This window comes from Diabrotica undecimpunctata, chromosome 3 (genome assembly GCF_040954645.1).
Source record: "Diabrotica undecimpunctata isolate CICGRU chromosome 3, icDiaUnde3, whole genome shotgun sequence".
NCBI classification, from domain to species: domain Eukaryota; kingdom Metazoa; phylum Arthropoda; class Insecta; order Coleoptera; family Chrysomelidae; genus Diabrotica; species Diabrotica undecimpunctata.
Genome location: NC_092805.1, coordinates 79911364 through 79933422, shown reverse-complemented (window position 1 = coordinate 79933422; position 22059 = coordinate 79911364). Strand labels below are relative to the sequence as shown.

The window sequence follows — 22059 nt, the reverse complement described above, 5'->3', positions numbered from 1 at the left end:
TAACTTTATATTTGTAACATTCATATACATATTTTACTAAAATAAATACGGCAACACTGTGACGCGGTGCCTTGAGGAAATATATTTGGTTAGGTTAGAGTGCACTAAAATGCGAATTGCCCGACAATTTTTACAATCATGCCCCTTTGGAAATTGCTGAAATTTACAGGTTTCAAACCAGAAAATAAGCCGAGGGAGAATCAGTGCAAGAATTCTTACTAGCATTACAGAAGACAGCAATAAATTGCAATTTTTAAGCATATCTAAAATCTGTAATAAGGAACCAATTTGTCTTTGGATTACCTACGTTAAAAAAAATACAAGCAAGACTATTGGAAACAAGGAATCTAGACTTGGATCGAGCAGTAGAGATTGCCAGTAGTTTGGAAACGATCAGAAAAGGAGAGTAATCAATTAAATTACAATAATTCAATTAATTTTTTACAATCTAATAAATCTAGATCACATTGTTCAAAATATTCAAAACTCAATAAGAGTAAAAAAAATACTAATACAAGTTCAAATGTAAATTCAAGTACAAATATTACACATTCTAGTTCAAACACTAAAACAGGTATATGCTATCGTTGTGGGGATGCTTCTCATTTAGCCACTCAATGTAAAAAGAAAAATTTGGTATGTAATTTTTGTAAGAAAAGAGACAAAGAGACATTTACAAAAAGTTTGTTTGAAAACTAAAAACATAAATGCTGTTGAGGAAATTTTAAATGTGCATTCAACTAATTCAAAAGATAAATTTATTATTAGTTTGAAAGTAAATAACAAACCGATACAGTTTGAAATTGATTCAGATGCTGTAGTCAGTATTATTAACACAAATGTATTTAATGAGAATTGTACTGAATTACAATTACAAAATACTAATATAAAGTTAGCTACTTACTGTAAAAATGAATTACATGTTTTAGGTATGGCTTTGGTGACAGTTGAGCATCAGAATAAAACTAAATCCTGGGTTGGGAGAGAGTGGATACATTCATTAGATATAAATTTACACAATGTGAACACTGTCTCAATTGCAGAAAAGGAGTTACAACAATTGTTTATAAAATATAAAAATTTATTTGACAAATCTATTGGACAATTTTCGATTTCTGATACCAAAGTTATACCTACCTTACGTAGATCTCCAAGAATATGTAAACCTATTGTAAAAATGAATTTGTAAAAAAATTCATTGTCAAGGAAGAAAATGTTATAGTTGATGCATATATTTAAGTTTGTATTACAGATGGTAACAGAAAAGAAAAGAAGGAGAGAACCGGATGGCAGAAGGTTAACGTTAAGATTCATGGTTTTTAGTATTGTACTTACATATAAAGTAGTTTTCAAGTAATATATATTTCATTCTACACTATATACACAGTACACAACAAAAAACAATCGGCATTGAGCGATTATTTGGTATAAAAATACCAAAAATTCAAAAAAATAGGTTGAAGAAAGTTTAACTTCAAAGTTCAAAATCGGTATACATAAAAAAAATGCATTTTCTCAGCTTCCAATAGAACAATTTTCTTCATTTTTTTTTAATCCGAAGTAACTCGAGTAGCCAGCTGAATAGCGCATTATCAAATTCCAAATATGTTTTAATTTTATTATAATAAATAAATTAATTTTTTTTAACTAACACACATCTACCTAACTAACGCACTTCTAAATGCCAAAAAGGCTTTAGTTTTCTTGTAATAAATTAATTTATTTATAACAAAATAAAACCACATAGGTATTTCTTTCTACGTTGTGGATTTTTTTTTACAAAAACTTACCACACGTGTACCTTTTAACGTTATAAATAGAAATATTCTCATTTGAATGGTCTATAATTATTTAAACAATCATTGTTTAAACAAATTAAATTTGTTTGTTAATTTTTTTTACCTGAAACTTATCAGTTTCAGCGGTTCTGATTTCGCCCCAGAAGAATATGTCATCTGTGTTTACCTACCTATATTTCCTTGATCAAATAAAGACTATTTAATTAAACAAAGATTGTTTAACTAATTATACAGCTTTCAAATGAGACAATTTGCATTTAGAGCGTTAAAAGGTCTACAACATAGGAAAAAATAAGTAGTTATATTTTGTTAATTTATTTTTAACAACATTAAAGCATCTTTAGGATTAATTGTATTAATGGATTGATGGAAATGATTAATGGATTAGTGGTATTTATTGCTATTTTGCAGCAAGGGAAATACATTAAGACATTTTTAACCTCTATTCATATAACAGGAAATTTAATCATTACCTTTATTTTATTTTTGTACGGCTTTGCTCCAAAATGAATAGTTTTAAAGTTATAAGCAAAGAAAATAGAACAAAAATCGATATTCGGTAATTTTTAAATATTTTTAAAGCTCTTTATCTTCTAATTGATTCCCTAATTCAGACATAATATATTTTTTGGGTTGTACGTTTTATTTACTATATAATTGTGGCTAACCTATATTTACTTACTTAAAATTGATTTGCTTCAAGAATTTATATAATAATGAACGACACATATTTGGAAGATCTGGGCGGTTGTTTACTTCACTTAAAATTTTATTTAATGTAGGCATTTCATTCTTGAAAAAGAAGCTGTGTACTCTCTGGCGTATAGACGTTTTAACTTTTTCATCGTATGTTGCAAGAATAGAAGGTCGACCGCCAATATTTTTAGAACATCTTACTGTTCCAGTCTGCTTATATTCTTTAATTGTTCGGTAAATAGTTGAATTCGCAACACCTAAAATTAGCACATTACTTTAGTAAGTCTTGATTTTAACTATAACTATTCTGCAAAACTAACCTGTTGCCTGTTTTATTTTTGCTACCGTGGCTGTTATTTTCATTCCAGAATTATCACTTTTGATTTGTTTATACATGTTTATAATGCATTGTTTCTCATTTGTAGATAAATGACCCAAATCTACTCGGCGTTTTTTTGGTGAAGAAAAATTAATTGAATCCATATTGTTATCTTAATAACACTAATATGTCGCTAAATATTTCTGAAAAAAACTGTTTTTATATAAATACAAACGAAAAATCTAAAAAAATGTAAGGAATAAAACAGAAAATACAAAAAATCGTCGATATAAATTTTGAAATTTAAAATTTCACAAATGTCATTAGTGTCAAAATGTCATAATTTAGTGGAGTAATTTAGATGTTGTGTCTGGACCGGTGACTTTTCTGTTTTTCTAATCTTTTACTGAACGAATAACTTCTTTGGATATTTCTGGAACTTTATTTTTATTTATTCGATTATCTGTGGATGGTTTATCGTCGTCAAAAAAATATGGTTTCTTGTCTCTCTCAGAACCAACTAGTCATTTCTTTCACTTTCTTATGGACACTAAAGGTAATTTATCTTTGCTGAAATTATTCAATTTATAGCATTTTGTTAACATCCAGTTTTCTTTAGCTTTTCTGCACTTTTTCCTAATTATTTTATTGATTTGTTTATAATCTGTTGGGTTTTTTTATTAAATGTTCGTCTTACGTCCATGAGGTCCAATACCGAATGAGAACCAATGCTGAGGTCAAGCAGATGTATAGAGCGAGCGATATAGCCCAAGAGATTAAATCCCAACATCTAAGATGGGCTGGCCATGTCCATAGACTCCCTAATAACCGCCTTGCCAAGTTAATATGGGAGAAAGCCTCCACAGGAAGAAGGCCCATAGGAGGTCTACGACTGCGATGGAGAGACAATATATCGTCAGATCTAAGAACAATGGGGCTCCCCACTGACCCAACTATTATGGACGACCATTCAAGATAAAATCAAGTTGTGCAGTCAGCCAAAATTCACCGTTTGTAGTGCTACGAGAAGAAGAAAGAAGAAGTCCATGAGGTCCATGATCGCTTGCGTTATCCATTCTTTTTTTTTGTTTTTTTTTTTCGTGAACCCAATATCTTCTTCTTGTTTCTTCAGGGTCCTTGAGTTGTCAGATTTCTATTTTTTTGTCACTTTTTCCTTTTAACTTTTGGAAATCTTTTTAATCTAAAATTCATTATAACTGGATTGCGATCACTATGGTTCAAAAGTCGATCAGTGATCGATTTTTAGTAAATTTTATATATTTCTTGAAGTTGTGACCGCACGTTGTGACCGTTTTATATATTTCTTAAATAACATCAATTTGATTCCTAACAATTCTGTGTTCTCTATATGCAGGTGATTTGCAAGTGTAGAGTCTTTTAAGGTGTTGTTTGAAGAAGGTATTAACTATTATTAGGTTTGTTCTCTACGCAGAATTGTACAAGTCTATCTCCCCTATTGTTTCTGGTACCGAGACTGGGTGCTCCTATATTGCCTCCTTCAGCGCCACGTCAAATTTTGGCGTTAAAGTCACTCATGTCATTGGCTTTAAAGTCATCGTAATATAGGCGGATATATAGTAGGTCACGAAAAACCACTATATTAAAAATCTCTAAGGATATTCCAAGAATAATCGTCATGCCAAGGGGTAATAAGAAATAACATTTACTAGATACACTAATCTCCTATAATTATAATCCGTCCACTCAGTATCTTCGTATTTTTTACCTTATCTAAATGTGCATTAAGTTTGTCCATTTACAGTTTTTCAGTAATCTCTAGGAAGACAGATGACAAACTATAGAGAGTAATTTGCTTGATACAATTCCTCTACAATTATTAGTTCGAAATCGTCTATAAACTTTAGATACTGTATATGTATGTTATATTATTAATAAATAAAAATGTTTTTTTAGAGGAGGCGAAACGATAAACAGTCGCTGCTCTGTTTCTGTAGTATTTAGTTAGTATAAAACTAAAATTAGACATGACATCTTTGAAAATTTACAGTAAGTAAAGACAATCCATTTTAGTAACCGCGTTTCTATGGAACTTCCTATACTTACTAGGCTACTACTAGGCTTACTTCCTATTAGACTTCTAATTAGTAGGCAAATACTTACACATCTTCCCCCTTACAAAGATTTAGTCTCTCAGGAGCTCGAATAGTCTACCATTTCTTCTTAATGGTTCCTCAAGTTTTTCTTGATAAAAATAGACCAATTAGACCGCTTGGCTAATAGTCTATATTTTGTAATTACCTTAATGACCTTCAAGTATTGTTTAATTAACATCTGTTCGAAGATATTCTTACGACCGTTCAGTAAGTGATTAAGCCAAGTTTAGGCCGAATTTTTGAAAGAGGTGATCAGTATGGTTAAACAATTCAACACATAAGAAAGAACTTCGTCCGAAACTTTTACACTGTCCTGCAAAAATAAACGATCTAATCGTAAAATATGCAGGCACGGTTCTTTAGATCATTCTTACTAGCACAGAAACAAAAGAAACATTAAAGAGAAGAAAAATTAAGGAGCTACTAAATAGATCTAAATCAGAAATATGGGATAAACAATATGACGAAAAATTATAAATAATTTGCCAAAAAGGACCTGAAATCAAGGACACTTTGTCTTTTTTATGAGGGAAAAAGAACACTCAAAACCAAATTAAATATACAAACAAATAATAATCAACAATAACCAATATATATATATATATATATATATATATATATATATATATATATATATATATATATATATGTATATATATATATATATATATATATATATATGTATATATATAATATATATATATATATATATATATATATATATATATATATATATATATATATATATATACAAATAAACAGTAAATCATCTCACCTACCTCGTATCCTTATTCAGCAAACCTGTTCTAAATCATTTATATGTGGTCCATGAGGAAAAATATTATTATTATAAAGAGAAATTAAACAATATAACATTTTTACGTAAAAGCCATATTTATTATTATCCAAAACATAGATTTAATTGGACATATTAACTTAGATCTTACAAACAAAAATGTCCATTACAAGTTAATACCTCCCACATCTTTATAGAAAGTTTAATATAAATGTTTCTCGATGACCTAGTAAACATATTTAAAAATGATCGTAATATTGAATGTTACTAAAAATGAAAAAAAATCGAAAATTTACCTGTGTCATTATTTACCTATTTAGTTTTTAGGTTCGTAGAATCTACATACAAAATTTGGTGTTGTATAAAAAAAAACAATAGCGTTAAAATATAAAAAAATAGGTAAAGTACCCCTCCAAAAATCACTAACATTGCACTACACTGGCTACATTAATAGAAAATTAAAAATAGTAAATCTCCTTTTTCATATTGACTGTCAAACGAAAATATTCAAGACAATAATTATCTGCTTTTGCAGTATACATAAAAAGGATAGAAAATAATTGTTTGTGGTGACTGGTGGGCTTGTTTAGCTACACGCACTACAGTTAAAAATGGCCTCTTCTGCACAAATTAATCTTTACTTTTGATTTACCACAATTTGATTTTGCAATTTTTTAACTCCAACCATAACCATCCTGTTAATATGGTAAAGTACCACAATTATAGCAAGTGACTCTTCAATCATTTAATGATTTTTTACAGGCCAGTAAAAATTGACGTTTATCTTTTAGAAAAATATATTTTTGTTCCGACAAAAGAAGAAAATTTAATTATTATTTATTAAAAAAATTAGTGGATTATTGCAGAATCTGTTTAATCTCTTTAAAAATGACAAAAACCTATTTTTTTGACTGTTTAAAGAATATACGTTTAGATGGAAAATATCTCACTTTATATGAAATACATTTCAGTAATTTGACTGGTCTACTTTTTAACTAACTACGGCGAAAAAAAAAACAAATTAAGGCAATGTAACTGACAACAACGCCATTGTTTGGGTAGCTATTTTATTGCCTGTTATCTATAAGTCTGTTTTATAAACTCACTGACAGGGGTTTCATAAAGTAGTGAACAAAATTGTTTATAGTATTAAATAGATATTATATTTTGTATCTTATTATATTTTTATATTATAATATATTATTGTAGTGGAAGGAACTTTTACGTTTACTTTTTGTAAATTGTGAGTAATTTAGTTTAATTCATTTTTGTGACAAATAATAAATATGACAGACAGTAGTAATAGTAAACCGTATATCAAAACAAAATGTCACAATTTAACACCCTAAGAAAAAACTATGTATTTTCACATAAGTTTCCGAAGCTAGTATGTACAGAGTAATTAAATCGGACGATGAAACCAACGATAATAATACTTTGAAGGCTGAGACAAGAAAAAGGATACAAATAAAATTGGATAATACAAACAAACATGCCATTCATAGTGCAGTACATGAATTTTAATTCAAAAAAGAATTACAAACTATAAAACAATCGCTTCTTCTATTCAATCTAATGAAAATTTTCCAAAAATATCAAGACATGTTTTGTTACGCACATTAAAAAAATTGTTCAAACAGTACTTAAACAATAACCAAAAGCCCTTTTACTGGCTAAAAAGCCGGTAAAGGCGGCATTTGATTCAACCTTCTTTTTCAAGATTTCGTTGTTGAATGATCTCAATTTTCACGCATGTAGTATCATTTTTTGCCTGTAAAAATCCCCAGTTCGTCAAGACACTCAACGTTGAATCGTTTGATCAGCGTTATTTCTTTGATTTTCCGCCGATCTTAAGGAATATTACGATATAAAAATAATCATCAAATGTTTATTATACTCAAAAAAACTAAAGTGTTTTAATTCGAAAAATTTTAAAATGCAGATTTAAAATTTATACAGGGCGGGATTTGAAGTACGTGAGTTGAACTTTAGAGATTTTATTAAACCTTTACAAGCTTTTAGATTGGTTAATAACCAAAGAAATAAAGATAGAAGAAGGAATACTTAAAAAGAGCTTTTACAGATATTCAAATTGCATTTTACAAAATTTAAGAAGTATGCTTTTGCTCTACATTAAGTAGTAAAATAACGTTGAGTTACATTGTTCCAATGTACATCTCATCGGAGAGATGTGTCGCTAGAGACAATACCACATTTAACCCGGCAACTAGGTTGTGGCGTGAAAATCACCCACGTCGTTCATTAGTGCTTGTTAAAATAGTGGCAACATCACCAGATTCTTCTGGCGCCACGAGTACTACTTCATAATATAACAGACCTTGTATTGCATAATAAAATTCAGTATATAAATAAGATTTAAATGATTGGTGTCGCGTTCTTTGGACTTGTGGGTGATTTTGACCAAACAGTTTAAGTTCAATATTATTAAGATTTTGGTAATTTTTACCCCACAACACCGGTTTATTTTTAACAGGTAAGTTCTTATACTACCACAATTTATTTTGATTTTTATAACAGAAACATAATTAAATTGGTAGGAATATTGAAAATTATTTATATATTATTAATTTCAAACATATAGAAGAAATAGGTGTAGTTTGGAGAAAGAACAAGAAGCCCTCTTGAAGCTTTGACAGGATGAATTACCTGGATCAGTTAGGATCAGAAAGCGAATCTAAAAATGAAAGTCAGCAGGTTAGCGTTCGTCCCAGTGAGGATGTTTTAAAAAACGAACTTCAATCAGTGGAAAATTGTCAGCCTGGAACTTCTAATCAGGAAAGTCAATTATCGTCGGAAGCATCCTCTCAAGATAACAATACGTTCGAAGATGATAGAGTAAGACAATTCAAGTTTTTATTGGACGGGATGGGAAAACAAAATCGGCAAAAAACTGTTTCAATAAATCGGTTAGAATACGACAAGAAAATTTAATTACTCTACTTCCCGGTGTTCTAAATAATGCAAAATATTGCAAGTTGCCCATTTCTTGCTCTGAATTATTCATTGATAATATTATTGTAGAAGATATTTTCCAATGCACTAATAAAAACCAGTTTAGTTGCTAAGAATGACCAACAGAAGTATATCACCAAGCCTACGGATGCAGAAGAAATTCGTGCAGTTTTCGGGTTACTATAACAGTCAGGTGTTTATAAAGCAAAAAGAATAAATACGGAGAATCTTTGGGCTACAGATGAAACAGTGCGAGTGCGTTGCATTATTTTTAAAGTGCCTACGATTCGATAATATTGAAAATGAAAAAGAATAGATAAACTGGAAGCTATGCGAGCTTTTTTGGTCAATTTGTATCCAATTTTCAATAATATTTTATTCCTAGTCGGTACTTATGATCGAAGAAAAATTAGAATCTTTTCGGGGACGTTGTTCCTTTCGACAATATAGCCCCAATAAGCCGTCTAATGGTCGCCAACATCCGAAACGGATAGGCACTACAAGAAGAAGAAGAAGCCGTCCAAATATGGAATTAAAATATTTGCCTTAGTGGATGCCAAAATATTCTTCATTTTAAATTTAGAGGTGTATGTTGGCTTACAGCCTGAAGGACCTTTTCAATTCGGTAATCGACCGTTTGATGTAGTAAACAGGCATATAAATCCAATACGTGGTACTAACCGCAACATTACATTCGACAACTGGTTTAACAGCGACAACCGCTAATGGAACATTTGCTTAGTGAACATCTGTTGGAACTATTCGTAAAAACCAGAGGAAAATACCGACAATTTTTTAATAGCTCCAAAAACAGAGCTGAAAACCACGCAATGTTCGAATTTAAAAAAGACATTTTTTTGGTGTCCTTTGTCCCGAAGAAAAACAAAATAGTGTAAGAGCTTCTTCACTTTATCATGATACAGAGTTTGACCACAAATAAAATAAACCTGAGATTATAGACTTTTATAATCACACAAAACGTGGCATGGAATGTTTGTGTTATATAATTTGTCTCGTAATAGCACGAAATGGCCTCTAATAATTTTTTTTTCTTCTTCTTCTTAAGGTGCCATGCATTTCTGCGTAGGCGTCCACCGTACATCGTCTTGTCAGGTGAGATGTTAAATATTCTGGATTAAATAATTCTGTTTTTAGCAGCATTGCGAAGCATTTCATAGCTGTGGATTCCTGTCCATTGTCGAATATTGCGCAGCCATGACATTTTTTTACGTCCGAGACCTCTCCTACCCTCTATTTTCCCTTCGAGTATCAGTTGCTGAAAAGTGTATCGTTCTCCTCGTATAATGTGCCCCAAGTATGCAGTCTTCTTACTTTTTACATAATTAAAAAGTTCCCTATCCTGTAAGCCCGCTCTTCTGAGTACTTCCTCATTTCTGACCCTGTCCGTCCATGATATTCTGAGCATTCGACGCAGGCACCACATTTCGAACACTTCAAGTTTGTTAATGGAACTGGCCTTTAACGTCCATGCTTCCATTCCGTACAGGAGAACAGGCCACACGTAACACTTAAGCATCTTGTATCGGAGGTTGAAGTCCAATTTGCGATCAGTCAGAAACTTACGAAGCCTCAAAAAAGCATTTCTGGCTTGTTCAACTCTGCTCTTTATTTCATTCTCGGGGTCCCAACCCTCATTCAGCAAACATCCCAAGTATTTGAATTGCCTGACTTGTTCGATTTCTTCTCCAGAGACATATATCTTTGCGTTGGGGTAATCATTTCTACTTATAATCATTGATTTTGTCTTCTTGATATTTATTTTCAAACCCCGAGCTTCACTTGCAAGAGTTAGATCATTCAAAAGGCATTGAAGATCTTCGATGTTATCTGCCACTATGGCTGTATCATCGGCATACCTGATGTTATTAATAAATATGCCGTTAACTTTAATACCCTTATTAGAGTCTTCCACTGCTTCTGCGAAGGCTTTTTCTACGTATAAATTGAACAGCATTGGAGACAGTATACAACCTTGCCTTACTCCTTTTTTAATGGAGAAATCTTCTGTTTCGTTGGAATTTTAAAGACGTACTGTTGCTGTCTGATTCCAATACAGATTGGCAATGATTCTTATATCCTTTGCATCCAATCCCAACTCTTGTAGGTATTTTATCATCACTTCATGTTTTACATTATCGAATGCTTTCTCGTAATCGATGAAACAGATAAAAACATCCTTTCTTTGATCTAAACAATTCTGTATCAATGTTTGCATACTAAAGATCGCTTCTCTCGTGCCAAGTCCATTTTTGAAACCAAACTGACTCCATCCACTGACCTCTTCACATTTCTTAAACAATCTAGTGTGAAGTATTCTCAGGAAAAGTTTCAAAAAGTGACTCATTAGGCTTATTAGTCGGTGGTCCTTGCAGAAGTTCGCACGTGGTGTTTTTGGTAGGGCGATAAATGTAGATCGAAGCCAATCTTTTGGAATCTGGCCCGTATCGTAGATGTCGTTAAAGAGCTTGACAATAATGTCTAGGTTTTCTTCATTAAGTAACTTGATTGTTTCTGCGTACATATCATCTGGTCCTAGGGTTTTGTTACTTTTTAATAGTTTGATAGCGTGTACAATTTCAGCTTTCAAAATACTTGGGCCATACAAATGGTCTCCCAGTTGTGGTGGTTTTTGTGTTCTGTCATCATTGAACAAATTGGCTGTGTACATTTTCCAAGTATTAAGTATATCGCTAGGGTCCGTTATTAATTCATTTTGGTCATTATGTATACCAGTGACTTGTTTTTTCTTGAAGACACCAGCAATTTCCTTAATTTTCTTGTGAAGATTGAAGCTGTCGCCGAGTTTATATAGGCTTTCAGCCTCGGCGCAAAGTGTAGTCATCCAGATCTCCTTCGCCGCTATAATTTCTTTACGAATTTGACTGTGTATATTTCGGTACCCTACTTCGTCCTGCCTGATCTTACACTGCCTGCGTTGTTCCATCATCTCTAATATTTCTTCTGTCATCCACTCATTCTTGGTAGTTGTTTTACTCTCGAGTAGAAAAGTGTTGTTCAACTCATCAAATGATTCTTTTATGGTGGTCCATGACTTTTCAACATCATTTTCAGTTGCCATATTAGAGAACCTATTGTTTATTTCCTCTGTGTACGCTTCATTTGTTTCATTGTTTTTGAGTTTTCTAATGTTTACTGATGCCTTCTGGTGTTTTCTTTTAGCTGTAGCGAGCCTCAGTTTGATATTTGCTACTAAGGGATTGTGGTCAGATCCTATGTCTGCTCCAGGTAATGCAGATACCTTAGTAATAGCATTCCTGTACCTTCTATTAATTGTCACATAATCTATTTGGTTCCTTATAATGCCCTGATGTCCGTCTAAAGGCGACTTCCATGTGTAAAGCCTCCTGGGCTTTTTTTTTTCACTGCTTAATAATGCAGGAATACATATTTATGTTATTTATTAACATAACAAGCCAACGCAGATTTTATTTAAAAGAACTTGGTTCGGCACTAATTAAACCATATATTGAAATACGAAGTAACAATCAAAGAATATCATCAGACATAAAGACGAAACTAAAATAAAATAAAAAAAAAATAAAAATAAAAAAAAAAAGAGGTTAGTCTTTGTATGTGGGTATATTTTATTCTAGTCATCTAATAAAATATACCCACATACAAAGACTAACCTCTTTTTGTTATAAGTGGTATACAGCCAGCTACAGGAATTATTTTCCTTGTGGATTTTAAAATAAAATGTCAGTGGAGGGGACACTCAAGGACCTCCCAACAAGAAACAAGGAACAACATCCAGATGTAAAGTGTGTCCCCGTGAAAAGGACAGAAAGTGTCAAAAGAAATGTGTGAAATGTGACAGTTTTCTTTATCTTGAACATTGTGTATATTTTTATTAATTATGCTATTTAAACAAAAGTTCTTGGTTGCTTTTTCTAAATTTTGTATTTTTTTATTCTATAATATCTCTATCTCTGTTGGTAACAAAAATTTTGGTTAATAAACTAAATTTTAGTATCTTTTTGATATACATTTGAAAAAGGATATATAACAATATATCCATGATTTAAAATCCTAAAGTTGCATGTAAAAATAAAATATTTTCTCTATTTTATAAATAAAAAAATGGGGTGAATATTACCCCAACACACAGCTACTATCAGAAAGTGTCATCACACAGTCGCCGGGTTAAACTTAAAGCTATTAGGTGATTTAATCTACTAAATGATTTAGTATAAAGAAATCATTATAAAGATTTTAACGTAAGCATATAAAGAAAAATTTGGGAAACTCAATATGATAATAGAAGTAGCGATAGATAAACTTTGTGGCGAATGTAGTGAGAATAATAAAAATTATGCTATCTAATGCGAAGAGACTATATTAATGACATATTTATTTGGGTATATAATAAATGTATGAGCTTAATAATATTTTTCTATTTTTGTATGATAAAATACTCATGTTCTGCGCCACCGAGTGGTGCAATTCTAACTTAAAGCCTTATTTTATGGGGGATTAAATAATTAATTGTAATGAGAATTACATTTGATTTGCCGTTTTGATTTCGAACCACATGTCTAACTAACATGTCACAAAAAGATAGTATCAAATTTTTCTGTTTTGAACAGTCAGTAAGGACTGCCATAATCTTCTGTCATAAAAACTGTGCAATTGTGTTGCCAAACCCAAATTTATTTTGTGGTTTAATGTTTTAATAGTTTACTAGTTTTAAAATTGACAACATTTTTTAAATGTTATGATCACATCACGATAAACAGGGATAATTAAACAAAATTTTATGAAACTAATTATTCATTTTATTAGTAACAATAAATATAACATGTCATAACCTCAGAATGTTTTATTGGTATTAACACAGTGTAAATATAATTAAATAAAAGCTACAAGTTATCACTGTCCGTAGAGGTAGCTTTAAAGTAACTGCCATTTTTTAGATTATAAACATGAATCTAATATTTTTTAAAAAATAGGTATTTTCTGTTATATCTAAACCTAGAAGCCGTAACCACATTGGGCGTACTTTCACTAAGGGCTTGCATTTCAATAATTTTTACAAGTAATTGAATGTTTGCCAACAAATAGTTCACACCTCGTTTCTTCCGTTAATATTCAAAGTGAGGATTACGAGAATGAAACATTATATTTTTCTTAAAAAATTGCTTTTTTCATATTGTATATAAAATTTCTAGTTCGCTTTATCTTCAACGGAGAGTAGTAGCAGAAGTTCTCTGTTACTGACTAATGTTAATTTTTGTAGTTAATTTCGATGAGTTTAAGTATATAGATTATGATTCGTAAAGTTCCCTGAGATATACCACCTTTTCTTTCGACTTTGTTTTTAAATTTAGTTTTTTTTACTTATATACACAAAATTGGTTTTTCTGTGTTGTTAGTTTTAAAAAAATTGTGCTTGCGTTTCGAATCTAATGTTTCTAACTATTGCATAAGTCCATTGTGGATATGGCTTCACAATACACACAACAAATTCCCAGCTATAATAAAGAATGTATGGATAATGCATGGGAATCATTTATTAATTATACAACAGTTTAAATCGTTGATATAAATTGAATTTAGTGGTGCAAATTTAGTGGTTGGGTAGTGGTGAACCCAAAAACAATTGGAAATTTGTTGTGCGAATATAGTTTGGATACATTTGCTGAGTCCATATAAATCATATTCATTTAAATTTCGGTTCTTGGTGGTGGTCCAGAATAATCACCGTACATTTTGTAATTGTACCACAGTCGAACGCTAATGAAGTATACTACTTCGACTGCCGAGAGTAATGAGAATCCTGTGAACAGACCTAGCAGTCCCCCGAAGTTCGACAAAAAATCGAAGAACCCGTAGAGCTCGTTTCGTTGGCTTGGGATGAACTGGTCAGATTTAAAGTATATCGTCAGTCTAGAGAAATGCCTGTAACAATCAAGTGAAAAAATATTAAATAAATACTGGATTATAAATATATTATAATTCTACAAAATTATTTTTTATTTTTATTTTAGTTAAACATAAACCACATCAATTTTTCTAAGCAGCGAAAAATAATGTCATATTTGACGAGGTCGGTCGCCAAAACTTATTAAACCCATACCAAGATATTTTCTATTAACAAGGTAATCAATTTTTGTGTTAAAGTTGGTTGTTAAACAAGATACCAAAAACCGTTAATAACAAAAGTAACATTACATTTTAAAATTATTTACAAATATACATAATCTTTCACAACACTGTGCCACATCATTGATGTGTTTTAAATGAAACATCCTATATTTAATTTTAAATTTAAAATTTGCTACACTTCCACGTTAGACGAATAGTAAGTTGTGTTGTGTTATATAGGGTATTTAAAAAGTTGTAATCAAATTTGAATGAAAATCTTAACAAGCTCAATGCCCGTATAATTGAAAAGTGTACAAAAGAAACGGCCTGTTATAACCATTGTTTTAAATGAATGTCAAAATTCATAAAGAATAATAATTAATTTTTCTAACACTCATAGACAAAGACATTAAGACTGTAAGACATTAATGTCTAAGTCAAAACACATTAAAGTTAATAATTATTGGCTCAGTATTTTTAAATGCATCATTTTGTATTTTATGATACCATCATAAACTTTAGACAATGTCGTTAAATTTGTCTTATGCCTTTACTCAAAAGTTTTGGAGATATTTTAAATTGCAGTTTAAAAACGGTTCTTTCATGATTTAAATTTATTGTTTTTATTAACTTTACTATTTGCAAATACCTTAAAGCAACATACAAAAAAAATGAAATACAGAAATTATTATTTTCATTATAAAAAGTTTTCGAAATATTATATCATTATTATTATATTATATTCTATCATTAAAAATTATGCCTACAACAGGTTCTTGCTTTTGTACCCCTTTTATACTACAAATATAGGGTGTTTAATTAATATATATATATATATATATATATATATATATATATATATATATATATATATATATATGTATATATATGTGTATATATATATATATGTATATATATATATGTATATATATGTATATATAAATATATATATATATATATATATATATATATATATATATATATATATATATATATATATATATATATGTATATATATATATATATATATGTTCGGATAAATTTCCGCGGTCAGATGAATGAAAATTACTTAGTTCTCGGGAAGAACCGCGTTGAGAATTTATTACTCGACGTTTCGGCAGCTTTTTGGAGCCATTATCAAGAGTGATACGGTTCGGTTCGAGTTCGGGGTTTCAATCTGCCTACTCCCCTCACTCGAGACGCACCAGTATCGTGTTCTATATTGCAAGAACTGTCTCTCGGCACTGAGGTCTCAATCTGCCTACACATCAGTGTCGAGTGACAACCGGTCTTACCCTGTGTGGTGTCATCGAATGTCATAGTCTGTGGACTAGTACGCATTTCGATGCGCATCGCCCCGCCTCGAATTTTCCCATTGGATCTTGACCTGGAAATCCCTATTTATCGCTCGAACAGCCCATATAAATATTGTCAATTTTCAGGTCAGACAAGTCAGTCCCTCACGGGCTCTCCGAGAGCTTAGTGCTCTCGGGGCTCTGCTTCCTGCAATTATTTTCCATACTCTGTGGCTGAGAATTGTTTCAACTTAACTTGGTGTTTTTATTTCGACGAAGAAATTGTCATGTAAGAAATATCCTGCCTTTTTCAAGGCAAGACACCGAAGATAAATATTTCCTAAGTCTAGACCCGAAAATGGTCTTAAGTATAGGAGCTCTCGACGTTTACTCCGAAGCCCTCTACAGAGCACCCGGGGATATCAGAAGGTGGTTAGACCCTTAATTGGTCCCTCGAGGTGACAGTGGCTGCTTTTATACTCGCTGTATGCGAGGGAACGGTATGCGCTGACGTGGTCTGAAATGACGTGGCCTGAGCGGTGTGGGCCTGAGGTGATTTGTGTAATTGACCATTTATTTCATTTTACTGTAGTGTTTATACGGCTCATTTGATTTTTTTAATTTTTGCATGATACAGTACACTACTATCAAGTATTCGACTGGTATTAGCTAAACTAAAAAATTCCAGGACTGGCTTTGGAAAAATTAATTTAGGGATTCATATTAAATATTACACCCTGTATAAATTTTTTTTAAAATGCAATAAGTGATTTTCAAACTACATAAATAGCCAATGAAAACGACATATGCGACAATGTTGTCGCACTTTTATTAAATTTTTAGTGAACGATCAAATCTTACCAAAAATAGAACAACCATAATGAAGTATCAAATTATAAGGTATTAATTTAAACAAATGTTATAAATTTTAAACATTTTAATTGAAATGATAAACTGAGTCACTGCACAACAAAAAATAGTAATTACTAACAATAACGAAGAACAATTAAAAAAAAACTAAAAATATGTACATAGTTATGATAAACCCATAAATTAGAACTGGAAAAGATACAATAATGGTAACAAAATAAAAATAATTCAAAATAGATTTTCGAAATGGAATCCTTCAGCCTGTACACATTTTTGTTGCCGAATTGTTAATTGACGTATTGAATTACGGATACTCTGGGGATCGTTTCTAATAGTATTACAACAATGTATAATTCTATCAATTAATTGTTGTCGGTTATTAATATTCACTGAGTAAACTAGTTGCTTCAATCGTCCCGAAATATGGTAATCAACGGGATTAAAATCAGGGGATCTTGAAGGCCACGAAATAGGACCTGCACGTCCTATCCACCTGTTGCCATAAACATTATTGAGATGTTGTCTCACTGCCAGTAAAAAGTGTGGGGGTGCCCCATCATGCTGAAAATACATCCCTCGGATAGCAACGTTCGCGTTGACAAGCAAATTCGGCAAAATATTTTGTAGAAAGTTAAAATAGACCTGCCTTGTAAAAGGACCATCAAAAAAGTAAGGACCTACTAATTGGTTATTTATGACACCAATCCACACGTTAACCGAAAACCTTAACTGAGAACGACGTTCTCGAATAGCATGGGGATTTTCTTCTGTCCACACATGTGAATTTCGTGAATTATTTATCCCGTCACTGGTAAATTGGGCTTCATCTATAAATAGTGTCCTGTATAGCGTTGGTCGATTATTGTTAATCCATCTACAAAATTCCAACCTATTGATCTCATCTCCAGCATGTAGTCGCTGAACCATTTGAATGTGATATGGGTATAGATTATTTTTTTGTAAGACTCTACTTACTTTTGATTGAGTAACATTGAGTTCTCGACTTACTTGTCTAGTGCTTATTGTAGGGTTCATAGTAACGGCGTCCATACTGTCATCTTCCTGCGCTTCATCTACATGTCGCTCTGTTGTTCCGCTAGGAAAAGTGCCATTTTCTCGCAAATAATTAAAAACTGACCCAAATGTTGGATGACTGGGAGTTCGACGATTAGGAAATCTCCTGCGATATTCTCTACTAGCAGCCCCACCATTCCCATTACAGAATCCATAAACAAATATTATGTCTGCATATTCTGTGGTCGAAAACTGATGTGGCATTTTGAACGAAAGTAACAAAAGCTCTACCAAAACTAACACAACGTACTTAACGTAGATATGACAGAAGAAATATGTATTCTTGTACACATAAATAACAATTGATAATGACAATAATGACAATGGGTATAAAATATCAAGAAACGTCAAACGGTCAACGCCAACCTTCATTTTAAACTTTTTTAGATTTATTTTTATTTAGTACAGTTGATGCAATGTATTATTATTTGACATAAAATTTTAATCATTTACAATCAACAAAAACTAACACATACAAGAGGTTTGACTTTTTAATCAATTTAATTTATTATTTATCGAAAATAATGCCCCAATACCATCTATGAGTAAAAATTTAAAATTGAAAAACAATTGATTCTATCGTAGAGATAATACAAAGTGACAGTAAAGATGTTAATTTTCTACGTATTAGATTATGTTATAGGAACTCATTTTAATTAAAATGTTTAAAATTTATAACATTTGTTTAAATTAATACCTTATAATTTGATACTTCATTATGGTTGTTCTATTTTTGGTAAGATTTGATCGTTCACTAAAAATTTAATAAAAGTGCGACAACATTGTCGCATATGTCGTTTTCATTGGCTATTTATGTAGTTTGAAAATCACTTATTGCATTTTAAAAAAAAATTATACAGGGTGTAATATTTAATACGAATCCCTAAATTAATTTTTCCAAAGCCAGTCCTGGAATTTTTTAGTTTAGCTAATACCAGTCGAATGCTTGATAGTAGTGTACTGTATCATGCAAAAATTAAAAAAATCAAATGAGCAGTATAAACACTACAGTAAAATGAAATAAATGGTCAATTACACAAATCACCCTGTTAATTAATAAAGAAGAGGAGTTGACATTTTTTAGTGGCCACATGATATGCTCCCTGAGGGACTCTACATATGGTAGAAGTATGTAAAGTTCCTCATGACTCACCCTGTATAGCTTTTATAAAGAAATTTTTAAATAACTTTTTTGTGATACATGGTATACAGCCAGCTAGGGGAATTTAGTTTCCTTATGGATTGTTTAAGTATTTTCTACAATAATAAATATAATGGTGTTTGTCATTATAATATGATATATAATTTAATAGTTTTTAGAAACGCGCTCCCTTCCACTAGGGGCTTCTGTTAGACGTTTTGTAATGTATTTTTAAGAGTATTATTCGAAACTCAGTTCTGTACAAACGTTTAGCTTAGTCAATAAAAGTCCTATCAGAATTGTCGTCGTATATTATTTTAATTTGATAAAATATTATTTTATAGCAAATATATTTTACGGTAAACTAATCGTGAGTCGAAAATGGTTTACCATTATAATATATAAATGGTATATAAAGTCGATCGTCCTGTATATACCACATTTTTACAATGTGGTAGTCTTTTAAGCTGGTGACTCCTTATCTTATTGTTTTTTTAGCATTATACACTGTGAAATTATGAAAGTACTAGTAGAAAAAATATATAGGCTGCTGTATTAAACTTTTTATTAAAAATATGTCTTCAATTTTCTAATTCCTAATTGCAAAAACTATGTGAACTTTCTTTGTAAAACAAAATTAATCAGTAACTCTTAGGGATATAATAGATGCTTAGTTAAAATATGAGCACCAAATTCCATACTGTATATAGCCGTCTTGCGATTCTACCAAGATTTGAAGGTCAGGAAGGTACGGCATCACAGTCGACGTAATCTAATATGATACGGATTTTTCCTTCAAAACATAAATACTCTAGCTAGAAACAGATGCTGAGCAAAATGTTTTACCTTGATGTTAATATTTATGGTTCATTGTTCATGTTCATTGGTTCAGGTTCATTGTTCATGTGCAGTAGCTACATATACACATAACTTTTCGTAAGTAAAAACTATTGTTTTTGAATACTATATTTGTTTATGTTCTGCTTATAGTCATTTTGTGTGACATTTCGGATAAAGTTAGGCGATATCGTATGCCTTAAAAAGTTGACGTGATAGCAAGAACTTTGTTCAAAATTCAGTCAAAATGAATTGATACAACGAAACTGCATTTTCCTTATTTATTAAATGGTATAGAATAAAATATATTCGTAAGTACACTTGTCGCATTTTTAACTAAATACTACAAATTTATAAAGCCAACACTAATATACTAATATTACCTTAAAAAAATTGAAATACTTACTGAGAGTTTACAAATCCTTTAGCACTAAATCGTTCTTCGATTCTCTCTGCAGCAAATTGTTTCCTCCATTTCCAAGATGCTCGAGAAGTTTCCGCATCGTATGAAAGTTGTGTACAAAGCGGCATACAATTGCATCCTTTTTCTGGCTCCATACCAAGGATATAATCTAGTTCTGCTTCTCTTTGCAATTCTAAATTGAAATTAAAAAAGAATTAAAAACATGTTTCCATGCAATTATTTGAGCTGCATCGATTTTTACCAAAATTTGGCTATAGGTTCTACTTACTCTCTACTTCAAATTTAAGCCCGTTCTGTCGGGTGCTTTAACTCTAACTCATAGAACCTTTTTCGTACTGTAGCACTAATGCACATAAGGGAGTTATGACAAAAATAAGATCTGTCTGTAGCTGTTTTTAGCGACAAAAAACGTGAAAATTACCCCCCTAATTACCTCCCCAATTAAACATAAACATTATCCCTTTACAATTCGCTTTATTATTGTACTTGTGGTATGCTCTGGATGTTTGGCTGTTGATAACGCTTAGTTTTGAAAAATGTTAAGTTTGAAGTAAGAGGAGGACTTTTTGTATTTTTACAAAAAATTCCCATACATTTTTTTTAAGCATGATGCTTTAAATAAAATACATTTTTAAATAATTTGCAAAGAACCGTTTGAAGTCGAAAAATATCGCCTTTTAGAAAAAAAAATTATAGGACAAAAAATGCTTAAAATTAGCACCCTACAGCACAAGGTCAGCTTTAAAGTTGAGAGTAAGTAGGACTTATAGCCCAAATTTTGGTAAAAATCATTGCATTGACTGGACTATTATGTCCATTGGTGCTGGTTTTTTGACGTGACAACGTCTTAAATTAGGTTGTGGCTCGGAGTCACTCATGAAAAAGTGTAACGCCCGCTCACGTCTGTTACGATGAGTCACCGAACGAGAGAGAGGCCCGCCGGACCGGCGAATGCCTTGCGTCTCTCTCCCACTCAAACATGATCGGTCCGCTGGTGCGATGCTATTTCTCCTATCATCGTCCTATCCTCAGCAAAATCACTCAAATAGAAATTAGTTAAGTTTAAGTTTACATGTACAATGTTTTAGTAAACAAAATATATTTCTATAGTTAAAATTTGTGCAATTCTTATTTTCATTCAATTCCTTGTTCCTATTGTGCAATTTAATAATATTCATATCAATAAATATTCTACCGAGAAAAAGACGTTGTCACGTAAAATCTTCGCCCGTAAAACCGACTTTACAGGCAACCGATTTTTTTTATTTTTTTTTTATTATAATCAAAATGATAATATGAGATATTGATATAAATATACTGAATTCAACTTACTTTCAGCTTTTTGCATACACTTAATATTTCCATTTCCGCAGATGGCAGTGTTGTTGTCTCCTATAACAAAGAATATAAATGTATGTAATAATGGTATGGAAGATTATGTATATATACATATTCATATTCTATTATTTATAAAAATTATGTAATTCATAATTGGCTGTTTTACACAGCCCTCTGTGTAAAACGGTCAATTAATTTCAATTTTTATGTCAAATAAATAGTTCATATCCAAACTT

At 31.2% G+C, this 22059-nt stretch overlaps 1 protein-coding gene across 1 annotated transcript in view; it reads right to left on the bottom strand.

Moving 5' to 3' along the window:
* Positions 1-13518: 13518 nt before the first annotated feature.
* Positions 13519-22059, bottom strand: part of LOC140436945 (pickpocket protein 28-like) — a 144078-nt gene continuing 135537 nt past the window's right edge. The window contains exons 7-9 of the mRNA XM_072526126.1: positions 21818-21877; positions 20468-20657; positions 13519-14658 (exon numbers count right to left, since the gene is read on the bottom strand). Coding sequence (XP_072382227.1) covers positions 14424-14658; positions 20468-20657; positions 21818-21877 — 485 coding nt within the window. The 3' untranslated portion in view covers positions 13519-14423. The remainder of the gene's footprint in view (positions 14659-20467; positions 20658-21817; positions 21878-22059) is intronic.